This window comes from Tetrahymena thermophila (genome assembly GCF_000189635.1).
Source record: "Tetrahymena thermophila SB210 genomic scaffold scf_8254422, whole genome shotgun sequence".
Classification (NCBI taxonomy): domain Eukaryota; phylum Ciliophora; class Oligohymenophorea; order Hymenostomatida; family Tetrahymenidae; genus Tetrahymena; species Tetrahymena thermophila.
In genome coordinates, this window is record NW_002476204.1 from 260 (window position 1) to 18,718 (window position 18,459).

An 18,459-nucleotide genomic window follows, 5' to 3' on the forward strand; every position below is an offset into this window, starting at 1 on the left:
TAATTATGAATTTAGTTGATGATATTTTACTAAAATTAATAGTTTATTTTTAATATAAGTTTTTAACAAGTGTTAACAAACAATTTTCTAAACAAAAATAAACGATTTTTACTTATCAAGTAAGAACAGTATTTTTTTTATTAAATTTAATAACATCTAAATAATGATTAAAAACTTATTCATATTGAATGAATGAAAAAATAAATAAATTTACAAATATATAAACATATTTTTATGATGAATTAGTAAACAAACTATTTTTTTAATATTTAATTATATTTAATTATTTTTAATAATGATTTTAAGTAAGTTAATAAATATTTTTAGAGTTAAATTTTTCTTATAAATGTGTTCTAGTTACTATTTTAATATAAATTTTTAATAAATATAAATAATTATTAAAAATATAATAATAATTTTAATAAAATTATTTACCCTTTAAAGAATTTAGATCAGAAAAATTGTTAATTTACTAAAATATCCTTAAATATTTATACTTTTTATAAAATGTTTTATATTTTATACTAAAATATTTGTATAAATTGAGAAAAAAATAATCTAAAAGTTTGAATTTTTCAAAAAATGACAAAGTTTTACTTTAATTAAATTTAGTTATATATAATGGTAATATAAGGTATTTTTTTAAATATTTGATTTTTTTAGTAAAATTAAATTTTTAAATAAGCTTAAAAATATATTTTTGAAATGTAAAATAATAAAAGTAAATAAAATTGGTAATATTTTTCTAGAAATATTCTTATTTCTTATATTATAGATAAATTAATTATAATTTCAATCGATAATATTAATACTTATAGTCTTTAATGAAAAATAATAAATAAATAAAAAATTTCTAGAATATTTTCTTAAATTGATGGAGACAGATATCTACTGATAAAACACTAATAAGATTATTTAAATAATTACATATTTATTGGTTTAAAATTAAATCTTTATTTGAATTATGATGAATTATCCTAGTAAGTGTATAATCTAATTTATATGTTTACAAACAAATAGTAACTTTAGTAGTATTAATTTAAAATCCCGAATAAAATATGCCTTAAAAAAAATTCAATCATGTCTACAATTTTATTTTAAAATTTTTTGCTATGATTAATTGAAGGCGAATGTAGATATTATTTTAACTTGTGAATGTATATTTATCATTTTATCATTAGCTTTTAATATATTTTTTAAATCTAAATTTTAACATGCTCAATTGGAATTTTCTTATGAAATTTTTTAATTTTGCTTCATAATTCTCAGTTTAAACTACTTATGGTAATCAAAGATTAGGTACAAATGTTGTAAAACTTAACTTTTTCATTATCTAGCTTTCGGAATTAATAGCTTACTGAATTTATAAAGAAGGTTTGGATTAAATAAAGAAAATATTGATTTCTTAAACAATTTTTATTAAAAAATTTAATTAAAAAAACTTGAAAAGTAATTTAGAATGATTATTTTTGGAGAGTTATGTGCTCTAGCGTGTGCTGCTTCTTGGGCAGGTGCTTCAAATTTATTTTCCCATTCAGTGAAAACCTACACTCCTATGGCATTAAATTTAGTAAAAGGTGCTGGATCAGTGATAATACTATTTATGTTAATGCTTTTGATTAACGATAGCTTATTTCCATAAGCTGAAACTTCTCTCTACTTATACCTGTTTGTATCTGGTATTTTTGGCATAGGAATAGGTGATACTTTATACTTTTAGGCTCTGGAAGTACTTGGGCCAAATGTTACAATTTTGATGGAAACTCTAGCTCCACCATTTACAGGGTTGTTAGCTTTTGCTTACTATAAGGATACTATTTCGTTTGTTGGATGGGTTGGTATTACTCTTGTTGTTCTTGGTATTTATTTTGTGGTTCGTAAAAATTCTTCTGAGAAGGATTAATAATTATCAGCAAAAGATATTGAAACTTAAGCTACTTTTGTAGAAATACCTCTTATTCCATAAGCAGAATAGCTTTTGCATTAATAAACCTAGATAAATTAGTAAAATGACCTAATTGCAATAATAAAAAGCAAAAAATTTAAAGGGATAGTATCTGGTGTAATGTGTATGTTTTTCCATTCATTTGGTATGATTTTATCACATGATGCTTTAAAGACAAAATAATTTGACGCCTTAACAAGCTCATTTTTAAGGCTTATAGCAGGATTGGTATTTATTGCTATCGTTATGGCCTTTAAAAAATCAGAAAAATTTTAAATACCATAACAAAGCTCAAGGGATAATTTGATCCTTGCCTTAGGTATATTATTAGGACCTATTCTTTGCATAGTATTCTAACAGATTTCTCTAATGTACACTCGTCCTGAAATAGCATAGACTTTAATGGGAACTACTCCTATATTTACTATTTTCATAAGTGCATGGAAGGGTTAAAAAGTTAGCTAATAATACATAATAGGTTCAATGATAGCACTCTTTGGTGTAATATTGATAGTTTGGAGTAAATGAAAATGAAATAAAAAAAATATATTTTTTATATTCAAATCTTTATTTTTAATTGAATCTGTTAAAAATAAATAAATATTTTAATTAATAAAAAAAGTTTATTTAGTTAAATAATTTAATTAATTAATGTTTGTTTGTTATATTAATTAATTAATTAAATAAAGTCTCTGTTTCTTTATTATATTTTAAATGCATATTCTATAAGAGATGTTGGTATTAATTTATATTTTCTATCTAACAATCCACTTTTTTGTAACGTAAAAGTATTTTTTTTGAATTAATTTTGCTAAAATGACAAGTAAGTTCATTAAGAGTATTTTTAATTAATTTTGTTAAATAAATAAGTAAGTTCATATTAAACTCCTTTTTGTAGATAATTTTATTCGAAATTATATTTTAAATAAATGTCTTTTGATAAAGATTAAACATTTACATTTATTATTACTTTAAAGATTTTTACATCTAATGATTATTTAAATTATATTTAAAATATTTTATTTTAATTTTATTTTTTATTTCTTACTAACTAACCAATGAAAAATATCTAAAGAGTTATTTATTATAGGTATTAAAAGCATTATTGCTATATTTTGAATAATACTATTAAAAACGAATTAATACCTGAACAATTATATGCAGAGAATCTTTAAAAACATTTTTTGAAAATTTATATGATTAATTTGCATATGAGAATATACTAGATTTAAAATTAATAAGTTTTCATAAATAATTTATGAGTATCTTTAAAAAATATCTTAGATAGATGAATGGCTTTTTTTTGATTGTATGCATTAATATATGCTTATTTAATTGATTGATTGATTTATTTATTTATATTCGTATAAATAAAATATATAAATTGAAAGCAAGCAGTATCTTCTTTCTTTTTTACTTAGTAGTTTCTAACTAAATAACTCAGAATGAAATTAATTTGCAAAAAATAGAATGAAAAGCTATTCTAATAAGAAATCAAGATAAACTTGTAAAATTGAATATTGTGAAATATACATTTTATCAAATACAATTAACACAGGAGGGATTATTAACTTGAAAATATCTTTGCAACAATTAAGCAATTTAAACAATAATGATTGTAATATATATGAAGCTATATGCCTTCCTAAATATATTTTAATTTGGATCTACTAATTCGAATTTATATTGCTATTTAAAAAGCATCTATGATATCTCCTTTTATTAATTAATCCCTTTCTTTGTGTATTTTATTTCTGTTTTTGTTTCTCTCAAGAAGGTCTGTTCCATAACTTAGATTGAGGGAATTCGACAGGTGAGAGCTTCCAGTAAAGGGTATTTCTACGTTCACCATTATCGTCGAATCTTTCGTAGTTGTAACCACCAATTTGGAAAGAGCTCCAACCCCAAGTGAGGACTATGAAAAGGAGCCAAGGAATCATCTTAGTATTCAAGACAGGGGTATGAATGTTGAAGAAACCGTTTCTTTCAAAAGAAGAAGTTCTTCTGTACCAGTTTCTAGTAGCAGGTAATCTGCAAGTCTTAGGAATGAGACCCTTAATATTATTAGGAACAAGAGGGACTGGTCTATAAGTACCTTAGTTTTTGGCAATAAATTCAGCTCTCTTTTGGTGTAAATCACCGAATTCGGGAGCAACTATATCATACTTATTTTCAAAGGCCTTATCAAAGTGGCTAAAATCTAATTGATCTTTTCCCATTTATTTTACTTTTCCTTATCCTATTTAATTAAATTATTTGTAATTTTTTTCTTCTTTATTTGATTAAACAAACAAATTTTGATTTAAGAAGAAAAAATATAGAATGAATGAAGTCTTCTTGTTTCTTGCATTCACTTTTTAACTTTGATAATCTCAATATAAAAGATAAATAGTTTTTATTCCTCATTTTCTTCTTATCTTTCTTTTCTTTTCGAATACTATCAACTACATCCATTTTTTCTTATACTTTTGATAAATAAAATCTAAACAAAGAGGATATGCACCCAAAAATATTTACTTAATCAATATTTTATAAATTTTTGTTTTTACATTAGATAAAATACAAATAATAAAATAAATAGCCAATCTCGTTTAAAACATCAATTAAGAAAAAAAATATTTAAAAATGGTTACTCATGATATTCTACAAATTTTTGATAAAATTAAAAAAATCTAACTGAAGACCTATAAAAAATATTATTTTATTTAGAAAAAATACAAGCTAAAATTTAAATAGGTTTTATCGAGAAAGAGCCTAAGTTTTAAATTATATTTAGTTTCTTTATTAATAAAATCTTCACAAATAATTGAATATTTCTTTCAAAAAATAATAATTAAAAATAAACAAATAATTTAAATATTAAAAAAAAGAAAAGTAAATCAAAAATTTTATTTTACATCAGTTAACAAGTTTTTTAAAATTGTAAAAAGTGTTTCTCTTAAACATAAATCCTAGTTTTTTAACATACGGAAGAGAAATAATAGCTTAAAAAGGCATGAAATAGGTTTGCTAAAATAATTAAGCATATAAAACTGATGTAAAATAATCTTTTTACCAAAAATATTTTGTAATTCTATCAAAGAATTATTGGAAATATCAAAAAAAATTGATTAACAAAATGTCAGGATAAAATATCCAAATTCTCTCTTAGAATTAACAATATATAAAAATATTTTTTAATAAAGCAAAATGTCTAGATTCTCGCTGATTTACTCATGATTAACCGCTGCTGCTAATAAAAATAAAATAAATAATAAAATTTAAAAAATTATGAATAAATAAAAAATATTATTAAAAAATAAATAAAAATTTTGAAAAAATAAATAAATTAAATAAAAAGAAATTAAAAGTAAAATATTAAAAAACAAATAAAATAAACAAAAAAAAAATGTAAAGATAAAAATTTTAGATGAAATATTTATAGGCTAATTTTTTTTATGCAAATATTAAATAAATTGTTTGAAAAATTAAATTTGAATATTTTTTAATATATGTGTATTTTTATTATTTAACTAGACTAGTGTCTTAGAAAATTTAAGTTGATATTATTTCTCTTTAAAAAATAATTTAAGAGTTGATTAATTAAGTTAAGTATATTATTATTTTTAAATAATTTTTTTCAGATAAGAAAAGATTATTATTGTTAATTAATTAGTTTTTAATTTATTAAAATAGTGATTCAATTATTAAAAAATATTAGTTTTTATAATGGGTTTTGTATTCAGTAAGATTTTTAAGAAGCTGTTTGGTTCAAGCAACTCATTCAATATTCATATAGTAGGCCTATAGAACGCTGGAAAAACTACTATACTTTATCAATAGTAAAGTTAGTGAAGAAAGACCTATTTATTAGTGATTATTATTTATTATAGTAATTTAGGGAAGGTTATTGAAACAACACCTACTTTAGGTAGTAATATGGAGGAAGTTAATCATAAAAATGTAAAGCTGAAAGTAAAAATATATTTAAATTACTTTTTAAGTTTTTTAACTCAATTTGTTTTCTATTTAGGTTTGGGATTTAGGAGGTATTTTAAGATTTTTAAATGTTTGATTCTTAGAAAATAACAGTTTTGGATGATAAGCTAATACAGTAATTTAAAAATAGGTTAAAAAAGTATTAGAGAAGTATGGGATAATTATTTCTTAGAAAGCGATGTATATAAATAATTATTATGTTTAAGGTTTATTTTACAAATTTTATACATATATTATAAAAAAGGCTGTAATTTATGTAGTAGACTCTACAGATAAAAGTAAAGAAGATGAAAGTATGGAGGAATTTTAAAAGTTGTTGAAAAATGAATTGCTGAAAAATGCAGTGTTTTTAATATTTGCTAATAAATAAGACATAGAAGGAGCGATGACAGCAGATTTAATTGCTGAAAAATACAAATTATCTGACATCAAAACACACTAATGGCATATTTAAGTAAAGTTAATTAGGTTATTTTAGATTTTATTTATTCAAAATTAATTAAAAGGCATGCAGTGCAGTTAAAAATACTGGACTTGGAGAAGGATTGGATTGGGTTGTAGATAAAATTCTAGAAAAAAATAAATGAATGAATTTCAAAAATAAATGCTAGAAAATTGTTAGCTTTTTATTTTATAAATTAACTAATTAAAAAAGAAGAATTATTATTAAATAAATACTTAAGTTATAATATGCCTATTAGAATTTAGAGCTTTTGAGTGCATATAAAGTTTGTGCTTTGTTTATTCTGATTTAAAATTATTAAAAAATTATCAAAGCTTTTATATTTACATTATTATGAAAAAAAAAAATCTTATTTTATTTACTTGAAAAATTTGAAATATGTGTTTGTTATTTGTGAGTTATCAATTTTATGAATCTTAATAACAATTTTAAAAATGTTATTTGATGTATTAGCAGGGTGGCGAAGTGGAATCGCGTTGGGCTCATAACTCAAAGGTCGGAGGATCGAAACCTCTCTCTGCTAAGTTTTTTGTATTAAATTTATTTATCTAAATTAAAATAAAAAAATATTTTTTACAAAACAAATTTTTATTGTTGTTTTTTTTTTCTCAAGAATTAAGTTAAAATAATTTAAAATATTTTTTTAGTAGAATAAAAAATTTGCAGTAAACAGAATCAAATTTAAAAAAAGAAGATATTTTTGATAAATTAAAATTAATAATTTTTAATCAATCAAAAAAATTCTTAATTTCTTAATTACATTTTTACATGATTTAATTAATTAATATGTATGTATGTGTATTTATGCATGTATGTATGTATTTATATCAATTTAATTATATTTTGTTTATTAAAAAGTTATTAAGTTGACTAATTTCAAACATGTTCAATTTAGCTAAATCTATTACAAATTATAATCAATTAGTATATAAAAATAAGTATTTAGTTTCTAAATTAGTTTCTAAAATGGAGGCTATGACTTTTTACGAAGTTTTAGAAATACCTTCTACTGCAAATATGGCTTAAATTAAAAAAGCCTACATCAAAAAAGGTAATATTACATTACAAAATTCTTTGTTAAAGCATTAATTTACAATTTAAAAATAGCAAAAGAATGGCATCCAGATTAAAATTCTGATAAACCTGACGCAGCAGTAAAATATAATAAAATTTTTTATTTTGAAAATTGATTACTAATTTTAGAGCCAGAATGCAAATGTTCTAAAATATTTTCTGGAAAGTTTAATGGTGAATTTTTTACTTATAAATAGGAAGTTTTTAAAGTTGTAACAAAAGCTTATGAAACGTTGAAAGATCCTACTAAAAGATAGATATATGATTTAGGAAGTATTAATCCAAACTTTAATTAATCTGCTACTGATGAAGATTTTTCGAAATATTATGATGAGGAAAGTAATCGCTAGCGCAGACCTTATTGGCAAAATAAATGGTATGGCTTTAAAAAACCTACAAATGAGGAAGATCTTAGGGATAGGTATTAAGACTTTGCTAAATATTAAAAAGAAGATTAAGAATGGGCTTGGAAATCTATAATCTTAAAGTTATCAATCATTGGAGGAGTTTTTGTGGCATTTGATATTTTAAGATATTATAAATAGTAAAAACATAAAGAATTGATAAATTTAAAGAAAGAAATATTAACGTCTCAATTTAAAGATGAATCAAAGGAAATTGATAATGGATTAACTCTTAATGATTATATACATATACGTTTAAATTAAATTGAAGAAGAGGAGTCTGGATTTGAAGAAGCCCAATGAAAAGGCTGTTCAAATTATTTAAAGCAATTTAATAAATAAGCAAAAATAAAATAATTATATTTCAATCATTAATTCTGTATAAAATATTACTTTTAATCTACTTAAATAAATAAATTAAATTATTCTAATAGATAATTAAAAATTAATATTTATTTTATTTGAATAAAAATGAATTGAACAAATTAAAAATTTATATTAACCAATAGATTTTAAATATTATTTTGTACGTACAATTTACTTAATAAGTCTTTATAAAATTAATATAAATAATTTAAATATTCAAATAAATAATTGTAATATTCTAAAATATAATTAATTTTAAAACTAGATATTTAAATATTTTTAAATTATTTACTTAAAATAATAATAACAAAAATTAAAAAAATTTTTGATAAAGTTTGATTTTTATAGCAGGAGTAAGTTAAAATTTCTACTTTTAAAAAATAATTAAATAATTTAAATTCAATTAATCCTAAAAATATGGAAAATTTGTTGTAATATATAAAAGAATGAGAAGAGCTATATTGTCATTCTTTTAATTTAAATTAAAAAATTTCTAATTAAGTTATTATTTTTAATAATAATTAGTGAATGTTATGGATAAATATGGAATTTGATTTACACATGGATTTGAATTGGAACAGGATAAAAAATCTAATCCAGAATAAATATTTTTTTTGGGGATGATCCTTGGACTTAAAGCAATAAATATGGGTAAAAAGAGATACGAAGTATCAAAGATAAATTTTAATTAATTTTTATTTTTTAGAGAATTCCATTCAAATAACTAGGTTAAGGAATAAAAAATATTTAAATTAATATAAAATTTTGAAATTAAAAAATTAAAAACTAAGGATTGAGTGAACAAATAAAAATTTTATTTATATTTGATAGCAAAAATATATTTTTGATTATTGAAAAGCATATTTAAATTAAATCAAAAAATTGTGAATATAAAAAATAATCACCTTTTTTGATTAGATCTAAATATGTTATTCAAAATTTAAATATATTTTTTTGAAATGTACCGTCCTGGCTCTAATTAAGGTGAGAATGCAATCATTTTTATACAAAAAAAATGCACCTTAAAATTAAAAAGTTTTTTTTAAAAATTTTTTAGAAAGGTATTTTGAAAATTAATTATGCTCTTTTGTCTTGATTTTGTAAAATCTATTTCTTACATTTATTACACAGACTCAAAAAAGCAAATAATCAAGATTCGATCATGCAAAATGGCTTCTAAAAGGCATGGTATCTTAAAAAAACACTAATATTATTGCTTTAAACCAAATAGCTAGCCTGAATAAAAATAATAAAGAAGATACTCAAATACCCATTAAAAAAAAAATTTAATTAAATATTAACTTATAGTATAGAGAAGAATTAGGTAAGAGGGAAAAGAGGATATTCCTTATGCTATATTTAAAATATATTTTTTAATGTTTTTAAATTAATTTTATGTAAGTTATTTAGCTTTTTAATTTATGAAATTTTTTAACGTTATTTAAACTAAATTTCTAAGCAAATAAGATCTAATTATAAAAATTATTTAAATTAAAAGAGTTTTTAAAGAAAGTAAAATTTTAAGAAATTAAAGACAATTCAAACATAAAATGTATAGATTCAAAATATAGTACCTAATCAAAAAACAATACAAATAAAATTTAATACTATTTCAGATAGTTAAGCTTGACACAACTTTGCTTAAACCGAAAATAGCATAAAATTTATAGAATATAATATTCTTTTATATATTTTTTAATATAATGATCTTAAAAAGTGCCAAGATAGACTAAAAAAAGATAAAGTCAACTCCAATAACTAGAAAGAATTAAACATATTTTGAATTAGCATAACTTGGCTCTTCGTTGCTTATAACAGCTAAAATGACATAAATATAAAATAATAATAAACATACCATAAAAAAGGTAGATAACTTTTGACCTATTCTTGTTATTTTATGAGCTATTGTTATTAAGAAAACTCCAACTTCAACTATTATTGAGCTAACTATTGAAATTATTATTTTTTAAATAACATTATAACTTTCATCAAATACTGTTGACAGACATAAAGAGTGGACTACTCTCAAGTAAATAATATTGAATCTAATTGGTCTTGAAAGAGATGGCTCATATGTATAAATTGTATTGAAGTAGGCGTGAAACACTTTAAATTATACAAAAAGAGACAATTTTTTAAGTTGTTCTATAGTTTAAATTTCATCTTCCTTTAATTTAACATCTTCATTTGCTAAATTACTTTTGCTGCTCTATTATTAAAATGTACTTACAGTTACCTTATTTGAATTTATTAATTTGTCTTATTATACTTCTTAAAAATCTATTAATTAACCTTAATTTAGATTTTCATCTTAAATTTTTGGCTACTTAAACTCTTAAATCTAATCTGATTAGACTTATTCCTCAAGCTAAAGTACTTAATTATCAAGATTTTTCATAAAGTTTGGCTACTCAGTTGATGATATTTAATTTTCTAATTTTAAAAGGTCCATTTATTTTGATTCAATTTTTTCATTTTTTAAAATTGTTAAAGTATTTATAAACTTTTGTCTTTTTCTTGTTGTTTGATTATTAGAATTTATTAAATCTTGCTAATCTTAATTAGTTTACTATATAACGCCATTTAATTCTTAGATACTTTATAATTGCAAACTTGGTGTCTAATTCTTTTAGCTAATAGGAGGATTTTCTTATTCCGATACCATAGGCATAATCTATGAGATAGTAGTTTTACTAAATTTTTTGTCTAGATTTCTACCATATTTATATAAACCCAATTATAACAATGTTAAAGTAAAAAGAGTCCAAACAAGAGCATATTAATAAAATTTATCAAAATTAGTTATGTTATTAAATCCATCTGAACTAAAAGCTTCTTTTACATTTTTATTAATAAGTAATGATTCTAGATCATCAGTCACAGTTGTAGGATTTGTACTATTACAATAGCAATAGTATTTATTATTTTTTTTTACATTGTTACATCCATTAGTAGACCAAGCCTATGATTATTGCATTTAGAGACATGTTTAATTGTTAGGAGAGGGTTATAAGTCTTAAAATTTAAAAATATAAACATTTTATTAATTATCTTTTTAATTCTCCTTTGTGTTAATTAATTTTCTATTGGTAGGCATTTTGCTCATTTGTAAAAAGTTAGAACCTTATTGATATAATAATCTATTTGAGCTTGTATTTGCTAAGTCTAAAGAATATTTTATAACTGGATTCTAAGTAATTGTTATGCTTGAGTTTACTTGTTTTAATTTTTTGATATAATTCTAGAATTCAGATGTTTATTCGAAGGGATTTTGAGAGTAAGTAGTCTAACCTAAATAGTAAGCATTTGTTGTTCGTGAATCCTAATAATCAAACATAACTTATTTAAGGTTTTTTGAAGTAATTTATTAGCAGTCAAGTGATATTAAATTACCTTATAGCTATACTCCTCCCTGATTAGGTAGAGTTGCTTTGCTTAGGTAACTGCATATTTAGTCTGATATATTCATTTGTTGAGATATCAAATTATTGGAAAGAATTTAAGTAGTCGAATTTAACATTTTAAAAGAATCTACTACATTTTGAAGAAAAACATTATTGTTATTCATAAACATATCATTCTAACTAATCAAAGATTATTAGTTTTACAGAATTGTATTTAGCTAGATTAGAACAGGGATGATCTAAGATTCTTATTAATTAGAAATAGATTATTATAGTTGGGCAATTACTTTGTTTGCATATGTTGATAATAAAGATGAATTAGGTAGAGAATTAACTTAGCTTATTATTAATTATATAAGCTAAGATTTTTAAGTATTTATTGATTAAAGATTATAAACTGGATAGTTCTTTGATATTTCTTCTCCTATCACACACAAATTTAAGACATTTTAGGAAATTGTTTTACTACTATCAATTTATAAAGCTTGGTCAATAATACTGTTGATTTAATTCTCGTTTTGAGCAAATGGTTATATGTTTACCTATATGGTTGTATTGTAAACAGCTAAATAGCAATCTATAGCCTAAACCATTAATGTTAGATTCCCTGAAGGGAGGATAGTACTCAATTCATTTTATAAGCTTTAATCCATTATTTATCTTCTTAGTATATAATTTGGAGATACCTATTCTTACTAATAATCAGTATCATTAAGGTAGTAAAAGAATTAATAAGATATAGGTGCATTAGCTGAAAAGCAACCAGACATTTTAATTTAAAAAATTGTTTATAGAGCTTATCCACTAGGACTGTTTATAGATAGTACACAATTTTTGGGTGGTAAATTTATATTAAAGTTATTAATACTTAAACTAGGCATTATGTAATAAGGATTGTATGCGCTGAATCTGACTTATACAATAGCATTTGAAGGAAGAATATTTACGAAATAATCCCAAATTCTAAACCTCACTTAATAATAATCAAATTTTATAGCTCCTACTACTGTATTATTATAAAGTATTGCACCAGCATAGCTTAGCAAGTCAGATGAAACATTACTTCCATATATGAGAGTTGCATCAATATCTTAATTAATGTTGACTTATATCAACTAAGAATAATCTTAAAATTTTACAATTAAAATAGGTATATCAGTTTCTGATAAGAAGACCATAGTTGATTAAAATTTCTAACGGGAATCTTTGATCCCTGTAAAAGTAAATAAAAGAGTTTAGTAAGGGCTAAAGGTTGAGCCTGGTATCGAAATAGTAGGAACATTTTGCTGCAAAACAATTAGGTGGTTATTATAGTCATAGCACTTATTATCATTTTGATTAGAGGTAAGGGATACACAATCCCACTTTAAATTAATTTGTTAATCTTAGTCTTGGTCTTCAAGCTCAAAATCTCTTGCTAATCCAGTTAAATTTAAGGGTTTTTTGAAGCCAAATATTCCTTATTATCCACCTATAATCTAAATAAATAAATCAGATATATTAGGTGTAATAGTTTAAGTTTTTAAATTAGCAATCTATTAATCACTGACTAGAGAGGCATTTACCTTTATTATTAATTTTAAAAAGTTAATAAATATTCAAATTTTAATAATTTAGTTTACGTTTAAATCAAAAACGATTTTCTGAGGAATAGAATATTTTTCGACTAAAACTAATGTTTAATTATATTTAAATTGTGTTAGGTTTTAATTGAGCTTAGGTACACTTTTAGAATTTATGTGTATGTTAAGAGGTTCATTAGTAATTGTTGGTCCTCTCTAATCACATATTTGCACATAGAAAGAGATATAAACTCGTAAGTCCATGAATCTATTTTTCAAATTATTTTTTTATTTATAAAACTTTAATTTTATTTAAATACTATATTCTGGATAAAAATTTTTGTTTTTAAAACTAAATTAAATCTATAAAATTTAAATATACTCTATTATAAGAATAAATTAAGCATATATTACCTATAAATTGGATAACTTTATGTTTCAAAGTTGATAACTAAGTCTTTTTATCTGATAAAGAGTGTTTCGAATTACTAATTTTATGAAGAATTCACTTTTAGTAAATATTAGAAAATAGCAGTTATTTTAGTGTTTGCAGGAATAAGGTGCTTTTAAATAACTAAAGAGATACTCTTTTAACTGTTAGCATTAGAGACAATGCTATTGACTGTTTCAAGACTATTTTCATCTAAACTAGGTGAAGATTTTATACTCCAAGTGAAGCTTTTGAACCCTCTTTAAGCATCGTTTATAATATCTGCTACTGAAAAAACGATGTCATAACAATTATTTTGAATTTTACTGAATTAAATAGTAACTTAAGGTTGTTGAGTATCACTCCTTAACTGCTTAACTTCGGTCAAGTAAAATGTGTCTATAAAGAAAGTATTACTAATTTAATAACTCAGAACATTTGAAATGAATGAGAGATTATCGTTTTCCATTATTTAGGCATCTTAACCTATAAAAAAGAATATATTAAATTTTTCAAAATATTTTTTTGTTAAATTTACTTAGTTAAACTATGATTTAAGTATCTTTTATAGAGCAATTTGGAAGAGTGCCAAGAAGTTGAAGAGTGCTATCTTGAAATATATTATTACACTAAAAGTTTTAAATTTATGTCAAAGCAACACCAAAATCAATAATCAAAGTAGGAGAATCAACAGCTAAAGTTGCTTGTAAAACTGCAATTTAATTATAACTACATTCATAGAAAATACCTCTATTATCAATATGATTTTTGCAAACACATGTTTTATCTGACATTTCCATAGATTCATAGCAGTCTAAACATATGCTACTTTACTTGTACTAACAAGATCTACAAGTGTTAGCACATGCTTAGCAATCTGGTTTTATGTATTCTTAGCATTAAAGACATTACCACAAGATTGAATTTTCTTTGTAATTATTTGGACACCACTGATAGCAATATGTTCCAAGTTAATACCATCCTTAATAACAGCTACTACATTAGCTTTAAGCAGGCCCTGTGCATGATTAGCATGATAAATGACAATTTTTACATAAATAGTTTTAAGTAGAATCTCTAAATTAATTTTATGAACAAATTTGCATGCATTTATTGACTTACGAAACATACTCATGATCCTATGTACAAGTAGTACAGCTTTATCCATTAGTACAAGATACACAATTATCAATGCAATCAGCACATAAATAGTTATTTTGAGGGTTTCTATATTAATTCTGATTGCATATAACTAAGCAAGTATTTACTTCTTTAACATACTCGTAATTACTTTAGCACTAACCGCAACTTTATCCATCTATACATTTTAAACAATTGCTAACACAATTGGTGCAATCATAAAAAGTTTAATCTCTATATTAATTTTGTTAGCATTTAACTTTACATTAATATACTTATTGAATGAATTCATAGTTTGCTATACAAGTGTCACATTATTTATCTTGAGAACATTATGTGCAATTCGTTATACAAGAGTTGCATTACTAGGCCATGGTTTACCAATCAATAAAGGTAAATTATCCTACTGGGCAAATCATCTTGCAATATTGTTATGAATTATTATTTGGGTTTGCAGTTTAAGTATATCCACTAATGCATTGAGTACAGCTTAAATTTTAATCACAATTAGAGCACCCTTGATAGCATTGCTATTTTAGGGAAAAATTAAATATTTGGTTAAGTAGTTAAATAAAAATGAAATTTTATCTAAATTCTTTAAGATAAATCTAATTAATACTGTAAACTCTCTATAATAAGACCCCCCTCCCCCCTCCCCTAATTTAGAAAAAAGGGGGGATCATAAGATCTTTCCAAAAAAATATGGGGTATTATAGTAGGGGGTCTTAATATAGAGAGTATACAGTAAAAATGATGTTTTAATCTGAATTGCCAAAATATTTCTGAACTAATTTGGAATAATTAATTTGATAAAATAATTGAAATTACTGCGCATTATTATTTTTGAGAATTATATCCATATCCAGTCTAGCAATTACTACAATCATCAGATTTAGTACAGGTTTGGCAATTAGCGATACAAGATCTGCACTCTTATGACATGGTAGTATAATTAGTCACGAAATTGTACTATCCCACTGAGCAATTTTTTTAGCAGTACTGTAGAGTACTATCATTTGGTTTCTCCTTCTGAGTGTATCCATTAATGCATTAAGTACAGCTTTATTTATTTTAGCTACAATTAGAGCATCCTTCAGTACATATTGCCACCTAAATTAAAGAATAAAATTAATTTATGAAATAATAGGTTAGAAGTTATTAAATTAGGAATATGGTTTTATTAAAAACATTAAAAGTTGTTAAAAATAAAATTAGATTTATTGATAAAACTAAATCAAGTTGATGTCTTTAATCTAATTTCTAAAAATCTTATCTTAAAACTAATAAAGAATCAAAATTTTAAAAAACGCAACATTACATCACACCATTTTGTCATAGAATTATAATAATATCCATCAGCACATTAGATGCATCTAATAGTATAAGAACAGATTAAGCAATTGGGAATACAATCATGACACTCCTATATTAAATAATTGATCTATATAAGATTAGCATATTATCCTTATGGGCAATTTCTATTGCAAATATCTGTATGCTATTCAATAGTAAGATACATAAATGTGAATCCACTCAAGCAACCTGATGGTTAGCAGTTATGATTGTCAATACACTAATAACACCCTTCTTGGCACTTTTATTTTAAGTAAAAGTAAGCAATTAAAAAAGATTTGAATTTTTAAATTTCAGAAAATAATTATATTAATCGAAATTAGAAAGGTGGAAAGGAAGGGAGGTATGTCCGTTTTATTATCAAACTAAATTAGTAATGATTGGTACTGCTACTCATTTAAAAAAGTAAAAATAAATACCCTTTATATTTGGCTTTCCTCTTAAATCGAGTTAAAAAATAACAAATTTTTAAAATTAGTTTGGATTAAATAACTAAACTAATTTAAGGATCAATTTTATATAATTTGAGTAAATAATTATTTAATTAATTTAGATAGTTAAAATTTATTTATAAAAAATTATTTTTTTGAATATAATTAATAATCTAAAATACTTAAAACTAATCTATCCATATTTCAAACTAATAGATAAAAGCGCTAGCAAGATTAGGTTCATAGATTTTAACAGTAAATTGATTTGAATAGTTTTTAAAAAATTGACTAACGCCGCTATAATAATTAGGAAATTCATACTATATTCCATCATTTTATCGTGTACATTCATTATTCAAATTTGTAGATAATTTTGTTGTAATAGTTTCTCCATCACTAATAGATTGAAGAGTTGATTTAATATTTTACATTGATCTCATATATATGGCGTAAGTGACTCTATTAAAAAGAGGGCTTTTTAATAAAATGAATAAAATAGATTTTTTTTTTTTTTTAAAAAAAAGATTACATTTTCGAATACGGGAAATTAATTTCTATTGTATCTGAACTTGCGGTTATATAGTTTTTAGATGTGCAAAATGGGGTTTGGGTAGGGTTATTTAAGTTTTTTTTTGTATAAAAAAAAGGTTATTATTCATTAAGAAGGTCTATGTGTAATGCTTCAACTAAACTTATCATCAAAAGCAGATCTTATAAATTAAAAATAAATTTATTAAAAATATATGATATTTTATTTACAAAAAAACTTTTGAAGTAGATTGTTTTTTTTGATCTCTTCCTTTTTAAACATCTAATTTTTTTTTTTTTTAATTTATTTAATTAATAATTAATATATATTTAAAGCAGAATATGTTTCAGATTTATAATTACCTCTTTAAGGCCCAAAATAAACAAATAAATTTCTTTTATAAAATAGCTAAATAATGAATCCACTTACTCTAAATATCCTAAGTCTTAAAACATCTGGGATTCATAATCTCAAAGACTAATTTATTTTTATATACTGTATCTTAATTTGATAATCATGCGTCTTTGCTAAGGCTTTTAGTCCTGAGCAGAGGCTAAAGAAACTATAACAATCACATTTATTGATTCAAATAAATATAAAGAAGCAAGTTCTTATTTATAAAATAAGGATAAAATAAGCCATAGATAATATAGTCCTTGATATTAATTGTTTAATTCTTTAGTAAAATACAAAAAATAAATAATTATCTATTTATTTTATAATATTTAAAAAAAATATTGTTAGCAGGAATAAAAACTTATTATTTTGTTGCTTAGTGTATTTACAGATTACCAGATGATTGGATTTACTTAATTCACCACAAATACAAAATTCCTTTAAAAATAATTAAAATTGTGAATATCAATTACTTTTTTTTTTGGTTTGAATTATTTGGTTCGATCTAACTATTTGTAATCTTGATATACATATATTAAAGAAAATATATAAGTTTTTACTCATTTGTTATTAAGTTAATAATCTTCTATATTTTATTTCGAATATAAAATCTATTTTGACTAAACGAAAACTATAAAAGTTTCCATTTTTATGTCAACTTTCTGTAAAAATTTAGAATTTTATATTATTTAAATTAATTTATAGTTAATTTCTTAGGGGTAACTACGCGTCTTTGCTAAGGCTTTTAGTTCTGAGCATAGATTAAGAAAATATAAAAATCACATTGATTCATTCAAATAAATATACATTAATTTCTAAAGAGGCAAGTTCTTATTTATAAAATAAGGATAAAATAAACCATAGAAATTATAGTCCTTGATATTTTTTGTTTAATTCTTTAGTAACAATACAAAAAAATAAATAATTATCTATTCATTTTTTATATTTTTAAAAATTTTTGTTAGTAGTAATCAAAACTTATTA

The 18,459-nt window shown here is 22.4% G+C and overlaps 6 protein-coding genes across 6 annotated transcripts; 4 read left to right on the forward strand and 2 right to left on the reverse strand. All coding sequences in view use genetic code 6, as the record gives it.

Moving 5' to 3' along the window:
• Positions 1 to 1,402: 1,402 nt before the first annotated feature.
• Positions 1,403 to 2,473, forward strand: TTHERM_00691090 (integral membrane protein DUF6 containing protein; the record flags this gene model as incomplete). Its single annotated transcript, XM_001032075.3, has 1 exon — positions 1,403 to 2,473. A coding segment is annotated over one exon (1,071 nt), but the record flags the coding sequence as incomplete, so codon positions are not given.
• Positions 2,474 to 3,714: 1,241 nt separating this feature from the next.
• Positions 3,715 to 4,164, reverse strand: TTHERM_00691100 (hypothetical protein; the record flags this gene model as incomplete). The annotated part of the gene is made up of 1 exon (XM_001032076.3): positions 3,715 to 4,164. The coding sequence occupies one exon, from the start codon at positions 4,162 to 4,164 to the stop codon at positions 3,715 to 3,717; it is 450 nt and encodes a 149-aa protein (XP_001032076.1).
• A 406-nt stretch (positions 4,165 to 4,570) lies between these two features.
• Positions 4,571 to 4,981, forward strand: TTHERM_000691103 (hypothetical protein; the record flags this gene model as incomplete). Its single annotated transcript, XM_012799817.1, has 1 exon — positions 4,571 to 4,981. One exon carries the CDS (start codon positions 4,571 to 4,573, stop codon positions 4,979 to 4,981), a length of 411 nt encoding a protein of 136 aa, XP_012655271.1.
• A 672-nt stretch (positions 4,982 to 5,653) lies between these two features.
• TTHERM_00691110 (ADP-ribosylation factor(Arf)/Arf-like (Arl) small GTPase family protein) lies at positions 5,654 to 6,510 on the forward strand (the record flags this gene model as incomplete). Its single annotated transcript, XM_001032077.2, has 6 exons — positions 5,654 to 5,766; positions 5,818 to 5,899; positions 5,958 to 5,973; positions 6,054 to 6,103; positions 6,168 to 6,377; positions 6,430 to 6,510. The coding sequence occupies 6 exons, from the start codon at positions 5,654 to 5,656 to the stop codon at positions 6,508 to 6,510; spliced, it is 552 nt and encodes a 183-aa protein (XP_001032077.2).
• A 758-nt stretch (positions 6,511 to 7,268) lies between these two features.
• On the forward strand, positions 7,269 to 8,167 carry TTHERM_00691130 (DnaJ domain protein; the record flags this gene model as incomplete). The annotated part of the gene is made up of 3 exons (XM_001032078.2): positions 7,269 to 7,437; positions 7,494 to 7,540; positions 7,658 to 8,167. 3 exons carry the CDS (start codon positions 7,269 to 7,271, stop codon positions 8,165 to 8,167), a joined length of 726 nt encoding a protein of 241 aa, XP_001032078.2.
• A 1,675-nt stretch (positions 8,168 to 9,842) lies between these two features.
• TTHERM_00691140 (REJ domain protein) lies at positions 9,843 to 17,379 on the reverse strand (the record flags this gene model as incomplete). The annotated part of the gene is made up of 9 exons (XM_001032079.3): positions 17,310 to 17,379; positions 17,080 to 17,260; positions 16,733 to 17,024; positions 16,085 to 16,360; positions 15,595 to 15,876; positions 14,165 to 15,296; positions 13,611 to 14,112; positions 13,257 to 13,464; positions 9,843 to 13,199 (listed from the first exon to the last, which is right to left on the reverse strand). Exons 1-9 carry the CDS (start codon positions 17,359 to 17,361, stop codon positions 9,843 to 9,845), a joined length of 6,282 nt encoding a protein of 2,093 aa, XP_001032079.3. The 5' UTR covers positions 17,362 to 17,379.
• Positions 17,380 to 18,459: the final 1,080 nt, after the last annotated feature.